This window comes from Porites lutea, chromosome 10 (assembly GCF_958299795.1).
Source record: "Porites lutea chromosome 10, jaPorLute2.1, whole genome shotgun sequence".
Lineage (NCBI taxonomy): Eukaryota > Metazoa > Cnidaria > Anthozoa > Scleractinia > Poritidae > Porites > Porites lutea.
In genome coordinates this window covers 23,684,989-23,707,457 of record NC_133210.1, presented here as the reverse complement: position 1 = coordinate 23,707,457, position 22,469 = coordinate 23,684,989, and the positions used below count along the sequence as shown (strand labels likewise).

The 22,469-nt window shown below is 38.5% G+C and overlaps 1 protein-coding gene across 1 annotated transcript; it reads left to right on the top strand.

Annotated features, from left to right (window-relative positions):
- The first annotated feature begins 218 nt into the window (after positions 1–218).
- LOC140950181 (beta-galactosidase-1-like protein 2) lies at positions 219–19,823 on the top strand. The gene is made up of 18 exons (XM_073399377.1): positions 219–942; positions 3,238–3,306; positions 3,998–4,093; positions 5,706–5,814; positions 7,009–7,110; positions 8,438–8,528; positions 9,575–9,639; positions 11,421–11,571; positions 12,117–12,197; positions 12,972–13,070; positions 13,522–13,554; positions 13,696–13,748; positions 14,469–14,621; positions 15,360–15,470; positions 16,778–16,862; positions 17,418–17,505; positions 17,996–18,233; positions 19,347–19,823. The coding sequence occupies exons 1-18, from the start codon at positions 674–676 to the stop codon at positions 19,437–19,439; spliced, it is 1,986 nt and encodes a 661-aa protein (XP_073255478.1). The 5' UTR covers positions 219–673; the 3' UTR covers positions 19,440–19,823.
- Positions 19,824–22,469: the final 2,646 nt, after the last annotated feature.

Sequence of the window (22,469 nt, the reverse complement as noted above, 5' to 3'; positions counted from 1 at the left end):
AGGTAGTGACGCGTCATCAGTGTGAATTCGCGGGGAAACCGTTGGTGGCGTCGCGAAATGTCGTCTTTTTTCTCAGGCTAACCAACTGCGGAATATTTTAATCCAAAGTATGAATGTTCACTCGCACGAAAGGGTAAACAAGCGTAGCGCGAGGCAACATGGGAATCTCTAATCTCGTCCCAGATCTTTTCGTCGACAAGACATCTGGGAATGTTGGAACGGAAAGTACCTCGTTTTGCAGGACGGTACATGTGACGGGAATTTCTCGCTTTCAACTAAAGACTTCCAACGCTTTTTTGGCTCGAATGTCCTTTCGAGGAAACATAATGGTGTTGAAGACACAACGGACTAGCCCGTTGTAGCCAGGTTTGATTTGGAGCGTATCGCCTTGGGTGGCTGTGACGTGTCCGCATATCCGTGGCGCCGGAGACAGTCTCAAGGAGATAATTTTAATATTCTATACACATCATTCAATTATTTCAAGCTCCTGAACAGCTATATTTAAGCTTCTTTTCATCTTGTAGTGTTTTTCTGGAATGCAACTTCCAATAGAGACCATTGTTGTCCGCATGTGTTGGTAGTGACAGATCAGATTTTCCTCCAAACCTTTGTTGTAGTCAGTACAATCTGTAGCGCCGCACTCGTCAGATTTGATTATTTCCTCTACTTTGCAATGACAATGAATACAATACATATTCGTTCAAAGCCAGTGCTCATCATTCTTGGAATCTCAGCCTTCATTATTTTATGGACGGCTTTTCGTGTGTTTCGTGGGTTACCTATGGAACAACGAGTGTTACGGACGGAGAAACAACAATTCTTACTCGAGGGAAAACCGTTTCGAATACTGAGCGGCGCGATTCATTACTTCCGAGTGGTACCTGAGTATTGGAAAGATCGTCTGTTAAAGCTTAAAGCTATGGGATTAAACACAGTGGAGACGTAAGTACCGTTAACTAATGCTTATGTATAAGCTTAATTACCGATTCTTTTAATTAATGGCTCAGTCAATTCCAAGCGTGCCTATTCCCCCCCTGGCCGGGCAGAAAGTATCTTTTCATTTAAACTCTTCAAACGATACATGAATTGGTTTTCTTCCATGCGGGAGCTGATCTCAATGATGGGAAGCAGTTTCTTAGATGGATGCAAATAGGTATATTTTATAGTGAAATGTTGAAAAAGGAATGACCTTAACTGCTTTAAGAAAAATTGGCAAATGCCCCACCTGCAGGCAGAGGTTTTCTGACAATCCCCACCACCAGGACCAACAAAATGATAAATGCCTGACTAATGCACATGGTGGGAGGGGGGGGGAGAAGGTATGGGCACGCTTGGTAGTATTTGAGCCTAACCTTGTTGACGTACTAGTAATAAGTTACACTTACTAGCTGGTGGGGATTTGTCAGAAAACCTCTGCCCGCAGGTGGGGCATTTGTCGATTTTTCTAGCAGCAGTTAATATCGTTCCTTTTTCAACATTTCACTATAAAATATACCTGTTTGCATCCAGTTCCCAAAAAATTAATGGATGCTATGAAAGCCACAACTCACTATGGAAAAATTGACCATTTCACATTTCATGAGAAAAAAATACCCTTACTACCCTCTAAAATAGTTAATAAGTGTATCTTATTATTAGTACGTCAACAAGGTTAGACATAATATTTGAGCCTAACTTTGTTGACGTAGTAATAATATGTTACACTTACTAACTGTTTTAGAGGGTAGTAAAGGGTATTTTCTCGGCCATTCATTTTTCTTGTGAAATGTGAAATGGATATTTTTTTCATTGTGAGTTGTGGTTTTCAAAGCACCCATTAATTTTTGGGGAACTGGATTCTCATTATGTCAATTGTTTTCGTGAACTGTGAAAGAACGGCATTATGATCGAGATCCCTCCTTTACCAACTCTAGTTTACCCCTGTGTGAAAGAATCTTGTACACCCATGGGGAATGAACTCTCTGTATGTGACAGATTTTCCCAGTAAAATTGTCGTAAGTAACTCATTGAAATTTCCTTGGATACATAAAATAGAACGAAAGAATTTTCTATGACAGTTTCCGAGGTAAGCTTTATCAGGTTTGATAAGAAAACAAAGTGGTTCAACCAATCACGAGAAAGGCACCATACCAAACAGAAGGGTGTTCATCTTGGCATCAAATCCTATATAAAACTGGACTTGACGTTTGAAAACACAACACGATTTCATGATTTTAAGTTTTAAATTGAATTTAAAAGCACCTTGAGACATGAATTCTTTCCTCAAAATGTCATTAGAACCATTCTCCTAGACCTTAACTGTGACTTCTGAGCAACAATGTACCTTTCCTTAAGCATGAGTGAGGTCAACATTCACATGTAGTCTCAAAATAAAGTGCCAAGTCACTTTAAAAACCTGCAATAGATTAACTCTCAATTTCCTTTGTCTTCTAGCTTAGGCTAGGATTATACAGTGCAACCTCTCCTAGTCCTAACCCTAACACCTCCATTCATGGAACACAAAATTTGGTCCCAGAAAAAAGTTCACATCATATTTGTATTTGTTACCTCTATTGAAGGGAATTTAAACCATTATTCTGGGGAAAGGAACTGTTGTCTGGATCCTGAAAGCCAGATTTATTGTCTAATTATGGGACACCTTATCAATCAAAAAGTGACTGACCACAAAAATTGTTAATATAAAGTTGAAACGTTCACTAGTCATAATGGTGACAGCTTTCAGAACATGAACTACCGCACTTTAAGTTGGTGTACTTCAACATACAGCATCACAGAGATAATTAAGTTGATCGTGATTTTTTTATACATTATCTACCTGCTTGAAGCTAAGTAATGACTGCAGCAGATTCTGAGGTAGAATAAAAGAAAAATATTTTATTTGTTGGTTAATTGTTAACAAACTGCATCCAAACCTCCATCCAGGGGACACTTGCCTTGTGCCAAGGTTGAATGTCCCCTGAAAAGAGATTCCACTGTATTGAAAAAAATCAAAAACCCAATGCAAATTGAATTTGATGGGTTCTTGTCTACTTTTGCATTTAAATCAGCGGGCTTCCAGCGTAGACAAAAGTGGGTGATAGTTTAGACACTGAATCATTTGGGTATGTTGCAAAGACCTTTCTTGACATTTTGGGATCAAGGAATACTTCTTGAGGTGGATTAAAGGTGGTTAGAACTAGTTGCAGCTTGAGGTGTTTTTGTATGGCAACTGCATTATTGTTTTTGTTTCTTTAACAGTTATGTTCCTTGGAATATGCATGAAGAAGTTAAAGGACAGTTCAACTTTGAAGGAATTTTGGATATAGTGTAAGGGCATTTTATATAATAAAATGAGATTGTTTTTAAGAATATGTAAATAATATAAGAGTGAGATGAATTTCAATTGCTTAAGTATAGAACAGCACACAAATGTTGTGAAAGTGACTAATTTGCAAAAAACAAAAGTCAGACAAACTTAACATCTTATGTACAATGGAACTTTGATATAACAAACTATGTAACGAAGTCCCCAGAAATTATATTGAATATGAATGACTCAATCTACACAATTTGTTTTCTGGCACTCCAAATGAAGTGCATTAAAATTGACAAGTTCTCAGCAAAACGCAAGTAGGACAAGTCCAAGAATTTTAGGAGTCATCTCCTTCAACCTTCTTATTACTCTTCCATTCGATCGATCTTCTGGGAACTTGTCATAGGTATATTATTTTCTCTGAATAATAAAATTCACTTTTTCAGGTTTATAAAATCGCAGCTTTTGCTCATTCATAAACTACAAACAGAAGTGTGAATGAGGGCACAACAATTCTGCCCCGGTTAGTTGGCAAGATCATAAACCACCCACTCCCAGAACAAATCAGATTGCAGGATTTAGACAATATTCTACATACACTCACAAACTTAGAAAAAAATCATAAAAACTATTTAAAGCATCATTTATCGGGTGGAGTTTTCTCATAAATATAAACGTCTTTCTTGTTTTTTTATTACTGTGTAGCCATTTTATTAAACTGGCTCAGTCAGTTGGGTTATATGTGATTGTGCGTCCTGGACCATACATCTGTGCTGAGTGGGAGCTTGGAGGATTACCAAGGTATTAAGCTATTAATGATCAATATTGACAGTTATTATTCATCCAAAATATTTCTCCATTTCTGACTGGCTAAAATCCATACATATATCATCATAACCAGCTATTGTTGACCAAATTTGGAGGAATTTGCATGATATGTGAAAACTGATGTCAGTTGTGTAGCAAATTGCCAGATTATTGAACCCTTAATCGAGAAGACCAGTGAGTAAAAAAATGGCAGAACATTTCACCTGTTTCACGAGGAATAAATAGGCGAACTGTTTGCTAAAAACATAGCAAGAACGACAAGAAGACAATTATTTGACGGATGACATGTGCTATTTGGAGAATATTATTTGCAGAGCTGAACAACCCTTTATCCCCTAAACTTGCCAATTAACATGTGCTATCAAAGATGAACTAAACATCAATGGAGGTAATCATGTTTTAACTTGTTTCTTAAACTAGGAATTATTTTGAATGAATAGTAAAACAATTATAGAATGAGGCCAAGTATCATCTGAAGAATTATGGAGATTGAGGAGGGTGTTATCCGTTGAGGCTGTAGGCTGAGGAGCATAACACCCTTCGAGACCTTTATATATAATTCTTCAGATAATACTCAGCCTCATTCAATTAAATTGTTAATTATTAGTAGCCAATCTTGAGTTGGTTAATATAATAAACCAGGGGGTACTGCCATACATGGGCTATAATTTATAGGTATGTGCTGCTGTTAAGGGTAATACTATATTTTCCAAGCAGTTAGTATAATAGGGTATCTTTTTCCCAGGAAAAAAAAAAAAAGGTGATCATTTGGTTGAAAATTTTAGTCTAGAATAGGGAAACTGGGAATTAACACTAAAAAATATGAAATCAGCAAATTTAATTTACCTGCAACAATTTAATAGCAAAGAAAGCATCTACCTCAGCAGTTTCTGGCAAATGGTGACTCTAGGATAGGAAGGGATTTTAGAAGTTTAGTCGAGTATAATGGTAGCAAAATTCATCTGGACTTAAGGTCTGGTATAGGCTAAGGGTTCCAAGGTCCTAGCCCCACATCCCCACCCCAAAATTTCTAAAGTACCTCCCAGATTAATAAAACAGTAATGCAATCACAAAAAGTTATATTGTCTGTGGAGATGAAGTGCAGGACATGTCTCCACTCTGTAGTTTGATTGTCTTTTTTACACAAATTGGAGTTTTTTCTGTATATCACTCTAGATCCTTAATTATGCAATAGGGGTGACATTTTAGGAACCTCCTGTAAAATATTGCTGGCCAGGTTAAAAAAATCAAAAACGCTGATAAGTTTCCTGGAAAACACTTTTTGGGAAATATGTTTGAAAAAATATTTTAACTGTCTAGAAATTTATTGATTTCTACATTGGAGAAACAATGCGTATAATTTCATCAATCACATTGTCTAAAGATTGTAATAGATGATCGACTATAATCAATGACTGACACACCACTAGGCATAGTGACTCACAGTCAGGGAAAAATAAACTTTCAGAAACTTTTACGAAAAGTTGGTCAAAGAGTGTATTTGTCATTTTCTATTTTGCCCCAGCCTTTTTTAACACATCACTGACTGTTTTTTTGTCCCAACAACCTCTTTTTTTCTTTACAGTTGGTTGCTGCGTGATTCAAAAATGAAATTGAGGACTTCGTATCCTCCTTATATTCATGCAGTGGATAAATATTTTAAGAAACTACTTCAGAAACTTGTCCCTTTACAGGTAATGTAGAAAATACTTGGTATAATAAAATAATTGAAGTAAAACAAGGGAAAGGGTCTGTAACATATTGATGGTGAGAACCATAGTAAGTGTGTTAAGAAGAAGACATATTGGTGGCATATTCATAGATAGAATTCTTCAAAGGACGTGTATGTGTTTCAAACTTGAAAATATTTAAGCAATAGAAAATGTTTTCTGTATTTTCATTGCCTAATATAAACATAAGTTATGCAAACCCAAGACGAAGTCAAGGGTTTGCATAACTTGAGAATTCTCCCAGTCTTGAGTGTTTATATCGGGCTATGCAGTACAGGAAAAAAGTTTTCTATTGCTTTTATAAATTAACTTTTCAGTGAAAAAATGCAAAATTCTTTATTATGGCACTGATTAAAAGAGAAATTCTCACCAGTCGCGAAGTCTTGCTAAAAAGAGGCTTTCCAAAATATGGATTTTTCTCGCTTAAAATGTCCGCATTAGCAAAAAAAAATTGACACGGCATGTTTTGTAAAGATTTTTCAGGTTTCAGCTGATTAGGGAATGGGTAAATAAGGAAAACTTGTCGAATGTCGAATATCAACTCAAAATTTTTTCAAATTTGTGCTTGCGTGATTAGCACACCAAAAAGCAAAACATCTTGACATCTCAACCATGTTTACATACTCTCATGCAAACATGACTCTTGGTCCATCAGAGCACGTGTACTATCTTGGTTATAGCCATTGGCGAGGAAGTGCAGGTGTACATGTGGGTTTACCTTGGAGATGTGACTGATGAAAAAGAAAGTAGTCTCAAGTTTCTTGAAAAGGTGAAAATTGCCTCCTTGCAAAATGCAAGAAGGCAGGCACAGAGCCTTACTGCGGAAAAATATCTTTGTCATGATTGCAAGATTAGAATGCATTCTCCTTCATCAAATGTAATATATTGAAACCATAAGCATACTCCACATTACACAGCGAGCTTCTGTCAGTAACTTCCCAACTTTCTTCACATTTTTTTTGCAAAAGGAACCAGTGTTACCAGAGAGACCTCTGTTAAGCACTTCATGTTGAACCTCCATCAAGTGGCCTGACCCTCGCGATAGTGGCAAGTGGCCACATCATAGGTGGTTCAACTGTATTAGAAATGGTCCTGTGAACTCCTGCTTCTTTGCTGTATTTGATTTAATTACTGGCGTAATTTGCCTCATCTTTTCAGTTTTCCCATGGTGGCCCGGTCATTGCCTTTCAAGTGGAAAATGAGTATGGAAGCTTTGGTGCAGATGAAATTGATGTTAAATACATGACACATCTTAAAACAGTAAGAAAATCATTTTATGATCAAGAGAGTAAACGGTCAACTTGTGACCAGGCCTTGTTTTTTGGAAGGGGGGGAGGGTGGTGGGGAAGGAGCAACGGCCAAAGGGGAAAAAAGGAATGCCTTATACAATTTCACTAAATTCAAGTCACCTGCTGCCCCCACAGTGCTTTAACCTGTCAACATGTTATGCTGCATCAAGCTACCGGGAATTCAACTAGCTTGTAGAAAGGAGGGACACATGTGATTTTTAATTTAAGTTAAAGGAGCTGTGTCAGCAAATTCACCCAAATTAGGAAATTACAAAATGCCCGTTAAATTAAGAGAACCATAAAAATAACCACTTAAAACTTTAAAGGAAGGTTAAAGTAACATAACAGAAACAACAGATGCCACCGATGGGCAAAACTGAAGTAGATTGAAACGGATTGAAATTGGGATTTTTGAAAACTGTTCAGTCTAACAGTTTTTCAAAGTTGATCCCTGCTGCTTGCAACTTAAAAAAAAAGTTCTCAGGAGACATTTTTGTTTGTGTCGGATCTCTGATTTTGTCATTTGCACGTAATTTCTTTGCTTACTTTAAGTTCCGTAGCGATTGAGGGCGAGTAATTGGCAAAATCAAACAAAATGAACTGGACTGCCATGACACAGCCCCTTTAAAAGCCTTGCTATTCTTATGAGTCTTAACCTTTGCTTACACCAATAATAAACAAAGAACTCAGGACAAAATTGGTGAAACATCAGAAACCTTTATCATTCATTTTTGTTAATGGCATTAATCAATACAACGATCAAACGTGATTCATGACAAATAAATACCCAGCAACAAAGAGACTGTGAATGCTGCTGTTAGTAACCAAAGATTGCCAATAGCTAATATGACTTCTTTCAAGTAAATGACCCTTCGTATACATTCCTTCCACCTCTCCTTCAAGGTTTTGTTCATAAAATCTAGCAGAAACAAAGTTAAAGCAGCAGAAATTCACTGTCCAAATCTTCCTCTATTAAGCCGCCGCTATTAAATACCTTTGTGCATTGAAATTTGCTCCAGAAGTCTAACATGATGTGGTCGATCAAGTATCAGAACAGTGCTCAAAGACTCTTTTGTTCTAATGACCAATCAAACAAAGTCCGATTCTGGACTATGGGCAGATGAATGGTAGTACAAATGTATGAGCCATCCTTTTCTTGCCCTTGCCACCCAAAGAAGATCAAAGGATTTCCTTTTATTTTTTTGCATGTTAGTAATTAAACTGTGAGGTATGAAATGTTCGTGTCAAACCAATTAAGAGACATCAGTGTCTGTCGTATATTTGTACTGTTCTTTCAGATAATGATTGAGAATGGCATTTCTGAACTCTTGTTTACATCAGATGGCATCCGCCATATGGAGGCAGATTACTTCCCCGAGTTGCCAGGAGGTAACGTTCTATTTCTTTAGATTCTCTTAAATAGCAAGTAAACCGCGTGGACCAGTATCTTTTACAGCCAAATGCAAAAATTCCACGAACTTCGTAACTGTACCTTAAAGAAATGACCAGAAATAAACTGTGCGACTTTACATGCCTATTTTGCCCATGGAAAACACAGACAATTTGGCGGATGATCTTCTTACGAAGCCAAACAATACCTGATGTGTGCTCTGTGCATCTGTTCATCCAGGAATGTGCTATGTACTTCACCAATCTGTAGAATGTTTACATGATCTCAATTATGTTTTCAATAGAAGAACACTGGAATTTAGCATACTTTTAGTGTACTTTTGTGTTGAAAAGATATCAAGGTGACTGCCTCCTAATATACAGTGTACGTGAAGTATTTTTGAAGTATCCTTAATTTCGGTTAAGGGTAATATAGGTTACGAAACTCTCTGTTACTCAAGAAGCACATCAACTTAACTTAGGTTAATCATTCACAAAATGTAAAGGAGTTGTAGATCATGAAGTTAAGAAAAATTTAGCGGTCAAGGAATAACTGCTCACCAATTTTAGTGAAGTACAAATAACCACCTAAAACTGTAAAGAACATTAAAATACCACCAACAGTAAATAATATAAAACAGTGATAACTCAAACTGAATAAAATTAAATGGATTGCAATTTATATGTAACTGGGGTTTCTGAAGCTGGCAGCCCCAATACGTTTTGTAGCTCTAAATACTTGGGATACAAATTATTTTGTTTCACAGTTATGAAGCCATTATATGAATTTGTTTAGAAGTATTTGACTATCATAACACACATTAAGTTTCTTAAGAACACTCGTATTTGGCAAACCCCAGAAAATTAACTGAACTTCCTTGACACAGTTCCCTATCTTAAATGATTGCATGTTCTTACTCACAAAAAAAGTTACAGAAAGTGTTGTAATGTCCTTGTTTTATGTCATGGATACATCAGTGTCTGTGGCACCTTGACCCTTCTTCCGAAGATTCCTGTAAAATGCCCCAATTTCTGTTTGATTTCAGTATTAAAGACAGCAAACTTTCAGAGAAATGAAACGGCTTATCTAAACAGGCTGAAAGAGCTACAGGTAACTCCTCAGTATCTAATGCTTCAAAAGAAGCATCTCTTCAAAGGTTTAAATTTGTGATGATTGTGGTCTGAACAAATAGAAGTGGTAAATGTGGTTTCAAGGTAGTTCTTAAAGATTTGATGCGGAAGGTATTGTGCTGTTACGTTGGTTGGGAGTTGAAGTGAAATATCAATATTTGGTTTTTACAACTTAGCTATTAACCCTTGGTATCTTTAATCTCCCAATTATCTAAACCAAACCTGAGTTGAGCCTTGCTTGGTTAAATACTGTAAATAAAGGCTAACGATAGTTTGAACAAATTTGCTTTTTGAAAAATTTGTATTCCACTGTAACTTAAATACCGGTAGGCTGCTATTAACGGTAGAGATTGAAAACTTCTTCTGCTTCTAGCCCATTTCCTTGACTTCAGAAACGCAGGTGCTGCAAACGTCTTATTATTTTGATGTGTTCAATGACCAAGATAACCGATACAACAAAACACTTCAATTTGTGAGTCGCGAGTTAATGAACGCTTTCCATTAAAAAAAAATCCGGTTTGAAATTTTGGAAATTCCACTTGTCCAATGGAACGATACATTCCGGTTGCACAGACCTGACCCAAGCCACCGCGCGTTTGTTTATTGTATTGGTAAGCAGGATACAGAAGAGCAGTACTAACAGGACAACAATTGTGAAATGGAAAGGAACATTTCCGTCTGACCGACCGAAATGACCAGATCAGTCAAAGAGGACCAGTCGGACCAAACCTAAACAGTGGTCTGTTCCATTTTATTTCTAACCAAGAATTGCTAAATTTTGGGTGAATGGAAAGCCCCAATGTTTCATCACCCATTTTACAACAGCAGCCTGATGGGAAATTAAATAATTGACACGTTACCGTGTTGTGGCTGTTTATTTATTTATTTTAATCCTCGCGACGGCGGAGCGAGTGTATAATTAGTTCACGATCGCGCGTGGATCATAGCCGCGCGGCCTGCAAACTCAGTTTAATAGCCGATTTATATTTGTACATTTCCAATGGTTTGTGTAATGACGTCATCATCGTCATCATTATTGAAATATAATAACCATAATCATAATCTTTTGCCTAGTAGCTTTCGTAACCTCTTTTGAAGTATTAATCAGGTTCACCATTATGAAACTCGACTAGCCTTTCAGTACTGACCTCATTTTTGTAGAAATAATATTAAGCAGTTCAGTATCCTCTATCGAGGACCAACAATCTGGAATTCGTCGTCAATTTCACTAACCAGCTTTTCTTCCATATTTGTTTTTTGAAAAAATCTGAAAAATTATCTCATTTATAGTCATTCTGTCGCTTAAGTTTTGTTTTCTGTTCACTCTGCACTCAAGTAAGTTTTTATTAATAGGTAAGCCTATTAATATAAGCTTTCATCTTCTTTAGGCTTCCTTGTCACATTAACTTATATTTTAATTCACACCTTTTGTAACGTTTTATTGTTATTTTATGTGAGTGACAACACAAATAAATAAATAAATAGTTTTACCTACATAATTGTTCAGTGGCAGTGTGGCGCCATTGTCTTAAAGCTGATTTCACGTGCAAAGTGCGGGTGCATTGTAGGTCCCAATTCCGGTCAAGCAACCTTTTTTTTCTTTGTTGTACTTTTTTTTTGTCTGTTTAGTTTTTGATTTTTTGATCGTATTTTCCCCTTTGTCTTGTTTCCCTTTATTCACATTGCTGACCCTTTACAGCTGCGCGAGGTTTTTGCGATAAGGTATATTGTATTTCTAGTTAATTAGTTGATTTTTTGCAGCCTGATAAACCACTGATGGTAACTGAATTTTGGCCAGGCTGGTTTGATCACTGGGGAGAACAGCATCACGAGATGGAGGTGGAGAAAGTTGTTGAACGAGTCTCAAACGTACTGAAGCTTGGAGCCTCTATCAACTTCTACATGTTTCATGGTACAGTGTGTGATTTTATTCAGTAGACCCTCAGAGTAGTCACGTGGCGTGAAAGTCGGCTGTGTCACAGGGGTTTTTGTTTTTTTAAATAAAGTTCAGTTTTTAGTTATTTAAAGATATACACGGTAGCACAGAGCAAGAGCATAAGGCAATAAAGTCTGTTGTTTATTTGAATGTTGGGATGTTTTTGGTATGATGATGATGGTGATGATGATGATGATAACGATGATGGTGATGATGACGGATGATGATGATAACGAAATGATGTTGATAACGATGACATGGTGATATCAGGGCTTCAAAGAAACTTAAATTACAACTTTTCCTTTTCACAAGCCGCTTTTACATTTTGCTTTCTGAGGGCGAACAAGGCTAGAAGATGACTTGCCCATTGAGCAAGTAAGCTTAATATTGTTACTTTCCTAGCTGGAAAAACTGCTTGTCCCGTTTAATAGAGTGTACGGGAAACAAAGTGAACTGTTTCACTAAGGACCAGTCATTAAGTAATTAATGTTAAATTTGAATAATGACTCATTGTTTTCCAGGGGGAACAAATTTTGGTTTCATGAATGGTGCAAATGCTATAAAAGGTGAATTCAAGTACCAACCAACAGTCACCTCATATGGTAAGTCGTCTAACAATCTAACAATTCAACCCATTACTTACTGTACTCTAGTCTCTCAGCTCCCTCCCCCCAAACCCCCCCCCCCTCCCCGCGTAAAGTAGCCTGGGACCAGGCTCCTTAGTGGGGTAAAGCCAAAAACGGGGTGAAACAGCAAAAATCGGCGAGCGAAGCGATCAGGCCCTCTACAAACTAATGCGTATCCGAAAACCTTTATTTTTGTGTTAACAAAAACGCACTGCATATCTTGCAGTACGTTTTCGTTCTCAGGCTATTTCCCCCAATGTGTTTTGCTTAGTTTGCATGCATGGATGGCGCTAGCACGCTTTCATATGTTCCTACAATACATTTAGCTTTTAGAGAAGATGTTAATAACGAAGTTGAAGAACGTTTATCCACTGATTGCAGCTAAAACAGCGGGAAAATTGACAAAATTCGAATTGTTAACGAGGTTGAACGGTCGCTGAGAAATTTGTCTGGGAATCGTTTCAAAGCAAGAGTGACAATCTACTTGTCATTGTTTGTTTGTTTTTCCCTAACGTTTTTGCTCGTGTGTGTGTAAAGCCGGACACTGATGTTTAGGTAGACACGGTGTCAGCAAACTCGGAAACTTTTGTTTTTCCCATCCACGAAGAAAAAAACACTTGGAATATATTAATGTTTTAGACAGGATATCAGTTAACACCACTAAATAAACCAGGATGGTTTGAAAGTATCTTTTATTTTATATTACTATTCTAAATCATTCTGTGGTTTCCTGTGTTTGCATCATTCTAGATTATGATGCTCCTCTGTCGGAAGCTGGTGATATGACTGCGAAGTTTAAAGCACTGAAAGAAGTCTTGAAAAAGTATAATGTAGAGGCCCTTTCTCCAAGTAAGATGAAACAGCAGACTGAAAAATTTTAATTCCCCCTTTCAGAAATTATAAAAGGGAATGGAATACAAGCTTTTGGGGCAACGACTTCTGGGATCGTGTTACTTACCATTGGTTAATGGTTGCCTTGAATACCATCGACCAATCATAACTAAGGCTGACCTAACGCTTGTCCACCATAACGAACCCAGAAATTACTGCATCCAAGGCTTGTACGTTTTCTTCCTACAGTTTCTGACGTGGGGAATACTTCTTTTCTCCAACTCTTTCTCCCAGCCTTTATCCTTGGTACCTGTCCATGTGACTTTGTGTTAGGTCAATTCTTCATTGCACTTCAGTCATTTTTCACTGTTCATAGATCCCGAGTCAATGAAGCAGTTTTTGATATGAAGATAAGTTTTGAATGTTGTTATTCACAACGTTTATGTTTATGAATACTCGTTTTTTTCAGTTGCAGTAAGCGATCATGAGAGAGCAGAATACGGTAGGGTAATTATAATATTCTTGATATGATTATTTTGCAAATGTGTGATAATATTAAAGTGTGATGTTTTTCTTCTTGTATGTAATGTGTAAAACTTCAGTAAGATAAGATGTTTATTTTTTCCGTCATTTTATTTTGCAGAAGATGTTGAGATGCAGCACGTTCAGGACCTTGGCGACTTGGTGCCGCTATTTGTGAGTCTATTTACGGTTTAAACTGTATCGGCTATGTTAATTGATGACTTAAAAACAAATATAAGAAGAATCACACCTAACTTAAACTATAACAAATAATAGAACTAAATACTGGAAGAAATTATCTTTTTAGTAACCTACATTAATTTTTAAATTAGGTGACTACTAGCCTTAAAAACCTTCAAACCCTTGAACTATTGTTTAAGCCATATTCGTTTCGCATATGTGCTTTATTGTTAGGGTGATATCTTCACTTAGGTTTAAACGACTATGTTAGGGCACATAGGGCCTGTTTACATGGAGGTGGAGGATGGTCACCCTATCTATCATGTAAACCTGACCAAATTACCGTTAAAATGAGATATTACATGGCGAGGCAGGTCACTCCACCTAAGCAGGTTACCTCACCTACCTGGGGTCCCCTACTTCCATGTAAACAGGCGCTAAGACATGATTTTGTGTTTGCATATTGTAAGTGTGAATTTCATTTTGTTTTTAAAAAATTGTCACCCTAGTCTGCTGGAAACGTTTTTCGCTTGTTTCCGCTGATTGACAACAACCAAATTGTTGTGTTCAAAAAGACGGAACTCTTGATTACTTGATTAACCTCTTACTATGGCCTCATGTATCGATATCGCTTTACTGATTTTACTGAGTGAAGATTGGTTGTACTATTTTCCATGGAAATTGATTTTATGTTCGTTTTTCATCATTTTAAAGGGTCCACCAGTTGAAAGCATGAATGTGATGGCCATGGAAAAGCTGCCAATCAACAATAATGGCGGACAGGGCTATGGCTTCATTCTTTATCAGACAACACTTAAACGCGTCCCCAAGCAAATAACAATCCAGCATGTCTATGACAGAGCACAGGTACTAAGCACTCATGCACTACAGGGTTCTATCTGAGATTTATCGTTTGGGGAAGAAGTCCTGCCTTCTGCCACGAACTTCCTAGGGGGGTCCCCGGGAATTGTTTGAAAAGAATATGCGCTGAGATGCAATCTGGTGCATTTTGAGACACAATTTTGAGAAATGTTATAGTGGTATTTCATTTAATTTTTTAGTCGTGATCACGTTATGACAATGTTACAATACTCTATGTTCCTTGTCATATAGTATCCTTAGACAGGGAATACTTACTTCTCGTACACTGACCTCGTCGCGTCTAGATGATTTTTCCGATATAGTTACTTATATACCGTTATGATAACAATATTTTTGGGGGGAGAAGCTTCTACTCCTCAAATACCCTAGATAGGCCCGTCCCTATAGCTTCCATTTGATTCGACACTGCCTTCGAGAATGACACCTGTCTCTCTTCCACTTCGTGACAACAACTTCCTGATCTATTTGAAATTAAGGCGTAGGTGGAGTGGCTCCAGAATGAAGGTTTACTGTGTTCAAGGTCTTTGGGAGGTGGCTACGTTCAAGAATGAAATTGCTAATACACAGTTAATGGTCGAAAATACTTTGTACCCTTGTAAAACAATAACGCGTTTTTACACGTAAGAATTTATATGATTGCGATCTTTTGGGAATGATCCGGCTCAAGATTTATGATCCAAAGATCGCATTCTTTGGAACTAACCTTTCAAAAATCTGCTTCAGGTGTTCCTTGATTTCAAACTTCTTCATACAATTGATGCAATGGATAAGGAGAAACAATACATTGATGAGAAGGAACTTTGGGAAGTGGTAATTAAAGTCGCGGATATGGAGGTAAGATCTGGAGGTTAGGTCAGATTGTGATCGATCCAAAACAATTTAGAAACCTGTCAAACTGGTTAAAAACTTGTTGAAAGACCGAAGCCAATAGAACGTGACATCACCCTATTTTGATTCCAGTGATCTATGGCAATTTATCCGTGCGATTTAGGCAGTTTTTCTCTGCTGACAGAGGTCCCTCGCGGAGAGAGAAAAATGATAGGAAAGGAAGAAACCTCTGCCGGCCTCCGATGCGTTTCCTCTCACGCATGCACTGGCCTTTCCTTAACAATCAGTAACCTTTTAGTCACGTGCTTCACAACTTTCAGAACCTGTTTGCGTGATGACAACCGTGGGCTCAGAAATTTCCAGCGTAAAGTCTCAACAGGGCATGCGCATTCCACATTTAACGAAACTGATTTTGAAAACCAGTACGTTTCGACCACAAGTATGGTCGGTGACTTAACGAAAGAGCGAGTCGGGAGACGGCAGAGGTCTCTCTCCTTCCTCCCTTTTTTCTCTTGCCATGAGAGACCTCTGCTAGCAGGGAAAGACAGTAGCTTTTGACATTATCAGTGTTAAGGTATGCCTCTTCACATTGTGATTCCCCCTCAAAAAGGCTTATTTAGTGCTTTCAAGTCACTTTTTGGTGTTGAAAGGGCAAATCTAAATGCAGAATAGACGTTATTCACAATACCCGCCTTCCTTGTATGTGCTTAAAGACTAATGGGATAAGAGCGATGTCACGTAGTTTTTCACGTGCGCAAACAAGTTTGACTTTGTGTTTTCTAGACTTAAGAAAACGAGCATTTTTTATCTTAGAGACAAAAATAGCAAATTATGGGTGGAAGTGATCATAGTTACTTTTCTGCATGCTGTAGCGACCGTAGATGACCGCAGAGCAAGTGTTAAGGACGTTAAACCTGTCGAAACTCGAAGCGTGCAATTTGCATGACTAAAATCGCCGTCTCCTTTTGAGATTTTAAATAAACTCGCCAACGATTACTTGTTTTGGCAAATTTTATCGCGTGTTTGCTCCCTGAAATACCACGTGTCCCATCAATCCTAAAGCGCGTGCAAAGATAGCGAGTATCGTGAATAAGGTCTATTAAACAAAGAAATTAGCGAGCGAAATAAATAAATGCAAGAAGTTCGTAAAGAGTGAAAGATTCCAGAGTGGTTATTTGTCTGGTTTGTTTATCTATTCCTTACTCTCCGCTTTGCATATTCCGCACGGGCTCACCTGTTCAGTAAACAGATTCCACAGCACCCTACTATGCTACTTTAGCTTGACCTTGAATGTTTGTTAATTCTTCTTGTAGGCCCCTTCAGAATTACAACTTGATATTCTTGTTGAAAACATGGGACGTGTCAACTTTTTACCGGATATCAACCGACAGCGTAAAGGTAGCCAGGATAGTTTAGGGAAAAACAGAGCTAATATACTATGACTAAGACCAAAGATTGATTAACATGCACGAACTTCGTAAATATTTTACCTGTAATTTGAGGGTGTACGTATTGAGACAGCTAACATCAATAACATTTACTTGCTGTCCTTTGTGACCAAGACTAGGTTTGTCCACAGTATGCCAGCGTAATGAGCATAATAGCGAGGCAAAAAGAATCGCGCATTATGCTTGAGTAGTAATAGTGCAACGATTCTTTGACTGTTTTTGTTTTTTAAGAACTTTGCCAAAACTATAGAATTTCCATATGGGACACCAGGCCGTGGATCACATTTTAAGACCACGCCGGGTTACAAATTAGCAAAAATGTGGCTCTTAGCAGTTCCAGTGCTTGAACATTGTCATGAGCTGTCTCAATCGGGCGAGGAAAATCATGCAAAAAGAGCAGTTTAATGTTAATTATAATGAAGCATATTAGTAACGCTATTTGAGCATAAGAGTAGTTCCATTCAGTGCCATTATATGTAAAATTATTGTATTACGTGCCATACAGGTATACTCGGTGATGTTTTGATTGACGGGCAAAAACAAGGCAATTGGAGGATTTTTCCGATGGACTTCAAGGAGAACTTCTTCAAGAAGTAAGTATAATTGAAACTGCCCTTCTTTACAGCTACAGTCGTGCAAAGGCATACAAAGATATGACATTTTGTTGTATTTGTTGTGAAAGGACGAACGTAAACAGACATTTGCTACCGCTTTTGTTAGGCAAAAAAGCAGTTACTGCAGAGATTTAAAATCGCGTTTACCGCAAACGGCAATTTGTACCATTTGACCAAAGAAGTTTTCCTATTACTCGCCCTGTACTGTTCATTTGATCTAAACAAAGATTAGTATCAGTAGCTTCATCTTCAAATCGTTTGATGTAGTTTTCATCTGTTCATTCCTAATTTAAGAAACTGCCAAAAACTTGAATCTGACGTTTGTCGTTTGACGTGAAAAAATCTCTATTTTTACAGCCCAGAGTGCGATGCATTATTATGGATGTGCACTCGTGAAACTCCTGTCAACAATAGCGCCTTGCCACAGGATTCAGCAATAAACTAATGCTTACTTCTATCTTGATTGAAGGTTGAATGAACAAGTGGAGTGGAAGAAAGTGAAGGAAGGTAGTTTACCGTCTATTCCATCACTTTATCGAGGAATATTAGGGATCACAGATAAGCCAAAGGACAGTTTTCTGTACATGAAAGGTTGGACCAAAGGCGTGGTATTCATTAATGGACATAATTTAGGAAGGTACTGGAATCTGGGGCCACAGGAGACGTTGTATCTTCCTGCTCCATGGCTACGCAAAGGAGAAAACGAGGTACGTCTATACCATAGTTGGTAGGAAGACCAGTTAATCGACTGCTTGGCTTGGTAATCCATATTTGCGCTAATCTCCAAAACGGATTGGAAGACCTTTGGGAAAGAAGCCATGCCTTGGGACACTTAAGTAATAGTATTGACCGTTCTTCAGTCATATTTTTTTTATTCTCGCGGGCAGACATCACTCTTAGACCCCTTTTATACGGAGAATAGTTGTCCCGGGAAAGAGGGTCAACCTCCCAGCCAAGTCAAATTTAGCGAGCGTTTATAGATAAAAAGTTGAGCATTTGCCCGAGCTAAAAGCGCTCTCGCGGGCTCTGGTTGTCTCGCCTCGGCCAAGTTGACCTGGTTGAGTGAGCCAAAGTGTTTATTTGGAAAACAGTTGGAACGACTAGTAGGGTGAACCAACATGAAAAAAGGGTGACCCACCCCTTATAACCGAGGCAACGTTTTGTTTCTCATGTGAACGGTTTGCCACGTTTTATTGGGAAGTGTAGGAAAGGTTGGCTCGCCCAGGGTAGCTCAGTTGGGAGAGTGACCCTACTACGCGGGACAAGTCGGGGCCTAAGAGAGACGGCCGTTTTTCCCTGCATTTTGATTTTGGTTGAAACGAAAGTTGCATTGAATTACTTACAGGTTCGTTTTAAGAGAGGAAGCTGTCTTGGTTTACAGGGCTCGTAATAACGGCCGGTCGAAGGACAATGTCCTACCTGAATGGCGACTTGACCGGCTGAAAACCGTTGACCAGTCACGCGCACTCTCATTCTTGAACAAACAGCTAAATCCTCACCCATGAATTTTAGATTTTGTCTCTAGTAAAAAAAAATTCACGAGAAAAGGATAAGTTAATACGTTGATAAGTTTTGACCGGTCAGAAAAGAGTCTTTACCGAGCAATGCCAAAAATTTCTTGGGCCAGTTGTCGTGTCCGGCCAGCTTCCTAAAATAATTTTCCCCGAGACCTGGTTTACCTAGTCTGCTACACACCCGTTGCGTGACGACACTAAAAACGGCTGTGTAGCAGACTTTGGTTTACCGCGAGACAACACATAATGTCATACCAAGCTTGGGAGTGGAAGTGTTTAAATGAATCTCGTTATTCTCTTTTTCAGCTGTTAATCTTTGAACTAGAAAAGTGTGAAGCTCCAGATGTGTCGTTTCTCAAGGAGCCAAAGATCATCGGAGAACCTGTTTATAGATGGTAGAACCTTATCTCTTACAAATTAGACAAAGCATTCAACAAACTTGGCTAAATTTTCTCTCCGGACCTGAAGACATTGGAAATAAGTGTTTGCTTATTCTAAATTCTCTCGTCCCATTTTTGCACTTAGCCCAAGAATGGTCGGATGCGTGTCTTATCGAGAGGCTCTCAAATTGGGAAAGTCTGGCATTCTTCCCAAATTAAAAGAGCTGTCAATTCCTATCGAACCGTTAAACGACTTTTTTGGCTTCTAAAGGGACAAATTTGTCTTTGAATCCTTGTTTTTAATAGCTTGTGTGGAGAAACTTTTCTTGTTTGTTGTTTTTTACTAATAACACTGTGGTGTGTATGGTCAGTTTGTACTTCATTAAATGGTTTCATCCGCGTCGGGCTGACTAACAAGTCGGTATTACTAAACTGCGGGCCAGTAATGGTTCTGACACCTTAGTCATTCAATGTGTTATAAAGGAGCATATTTAGAGTAAGCCTAGGCTGCACTTTAGTCACTCGTACCACATTAACGTCTGGCCCTCCTTGACACCCAAGGCCAGTCATAATTTGAAACAAGAGAAACATGTTAGGCTGTTTTAGTAACAGAACGGGAACGTCATTTGACGACGGAAAAGCGCGCAGAAAGGACTTAACTCGACTTCCGGTGCCCAATTTACCGCTCTGACATTGATCAATACCGCGGCAAAACATCTACGCATGCGCCACATTGAGCATTTCTGGTCTCTTTTTCAGTCACACTTTCCAGTCAGATCAAAATCTCCCGCGCGCGCTCGGCTTCATTTGTGTAATTCCATTGATCAAGCCAGTTATTTGATTTACGCATGAAGTCGTCAACTAACGTTCTCGTTCTGTTGCTAAATCAGCCTGTTATGGCCGCCTGTTATAACGCTCGAGCAGATGAAATTGGCTTGGGAAATACATAGGAGCGTGGATGGTTCACAAACTCGTGTAGATACTGTCATGATAGTATTGAGCCTGACATGGCATAAAACCTTTTCGTTTTATCTTCTCCCCGCAGGGGGCTTTTCAACATAATTACACTGCAAACAAACTTTATGTGCGCTGGACTGTAAGTCAGTACAAGATCCGGGTGCTCAGCGCCTGGGCTCAGCATCCAGTGCTTTGCGTAATATATAGCTAGATATACTTTTCAATTATTTCTTGTCCGCGTGATTAGAATCAACAGAACTGTGTTTGTGGTGGTAGTAGAAGATAGTAATAAACAATGTCACACTTGATATCTGCCTGTGTGATGTTTATGTAATTACTTTTCTTACACCTTGCTAGAAGCTCTTTATTTGTCTTTTTTTCCTTGGAAAGCTACAAATTTCCCAGGGCGGGCCATGACGTTTGTCCACAAAGGTTACACTTCCCCCAAAGTCTGCAATGGCTTTGCTTGGACTTTCCATGTCTGTTGTTGGGTAAGGTGATAATAAAACCTGAATTTTTGAATTATCAAATGATGATTATAAGAAGCATTTGAAATGTCTTCCCCCCGCCCCGAAGCGAGAACCCAAGCGTAGCGAGGTTTATAGAATTAAATGAATTGTCGGAATTCACCTAGCGCGTGTACCAGTTAGGGCGGTTATTTACAAAGGGATGGAATGGCAGTTGGCTCGAAAAATTTTATTACAGCCTCTTTCTAGTTAAACCAAACACAAAAGCGTTAGCATACTTGGGGGATCCGCTGGGCATGCTCTCCAATGAAGATGTGACATTTAGGTCATTTTAAATACTGGAAATGCGTCTAAAATTCGTATACTTCCAGAGAAATTATTTTATGGACCTAAGTTTATATTGCTCCTTGAAACATGTCAAAACGCCCTTTTTATTTGGACAGTTCTCCTTACTATTCCCCCATTACTAGCAGCACGCAGTTTGGAAAGACTGGGGGAAAACGCTGCTTTTGCCAACCGTGGTTGACTGAAAAGATGTTGTTTTATGGATCTCTTATCTCTGGCTTCAACACGTCCGTTAGCAAGATACTTGATGAAAAAAAAACCAACTGTTTCCATGGTTCGGAAATTTTTTCCGTTGACGTTTTAAAATGCCTCGGTGTCACGATTTCAAACGAACTTTTTTAAAATAAGAAAAACTCTTGTGACTAGAGTGGGTACCCCAACATCAGATTGTTATCTTTTCTCAAAATACATAATAGGAGTGTTATAACTTCTAAGTTATAAAACTACTTTAAAAAGTAGTGAATGTAATAAAGAAAACTGAAGAAAACAGTAGGACTTGAACCCTCATCATTTGCTGTTAAATCCACATCCTTATCCTCTACACCATCAACGGCTAACGGCCGACACTAGTACTTTGCCTGGCATTGATCATAACATTATTGAAAGCAACCGTTTTAAACTGAGGTGCTTAAACTTGAGATAACGGGGGGGCCTCGGTCATCCAGACCCCTAGATAAGGGGGGGAGGGGGGCGTGGGGCCGGTCTCCAAAACAATTTTTTTCGGCCCTTCGGACCTCAGTTTCGTCTAAAAATAAGGCCCCCCGGGCCTCTCCCCTAGATCCGCCACTGTAACCATAATCACTATACTTCGGTGCTAAGCCCTGTATTCAACTCGTTTCCTTGCACAACTGTCTCTTACTTTGATTTCCCACTTTTCTCAAAAATGTAGCCAGTAAATTCGCATAAATGGTTTTCTACGAGGAAAATAGCGTTGTATAATAATCATATAAGTCGTCCAACCTGATTTTTTAAAGCATCCATTCTAGTCACAACCAAACAAACCAGGATACTCGCTAAGTTTTATTCAAAAGATAAAATACATCGATGCTCCGCAACATAGAGCTGTTTCTTGTTTGATAATTTCACTTCGCCCCCAAATTTCACTAGCATTTCGCACCCTGAAGCATTTTGTCCACCAACAAACGACTCTTCATTGTGGATACTAACAACTGCGAAAAAAAGGCGCATATGCTACAGTGCCGTGACTTATTTCCCGTGTTGTTTGATTTTATATTTCGACATTTTTTTCAGCTGTGAACGCGCGTACGTGCGTACGGGTA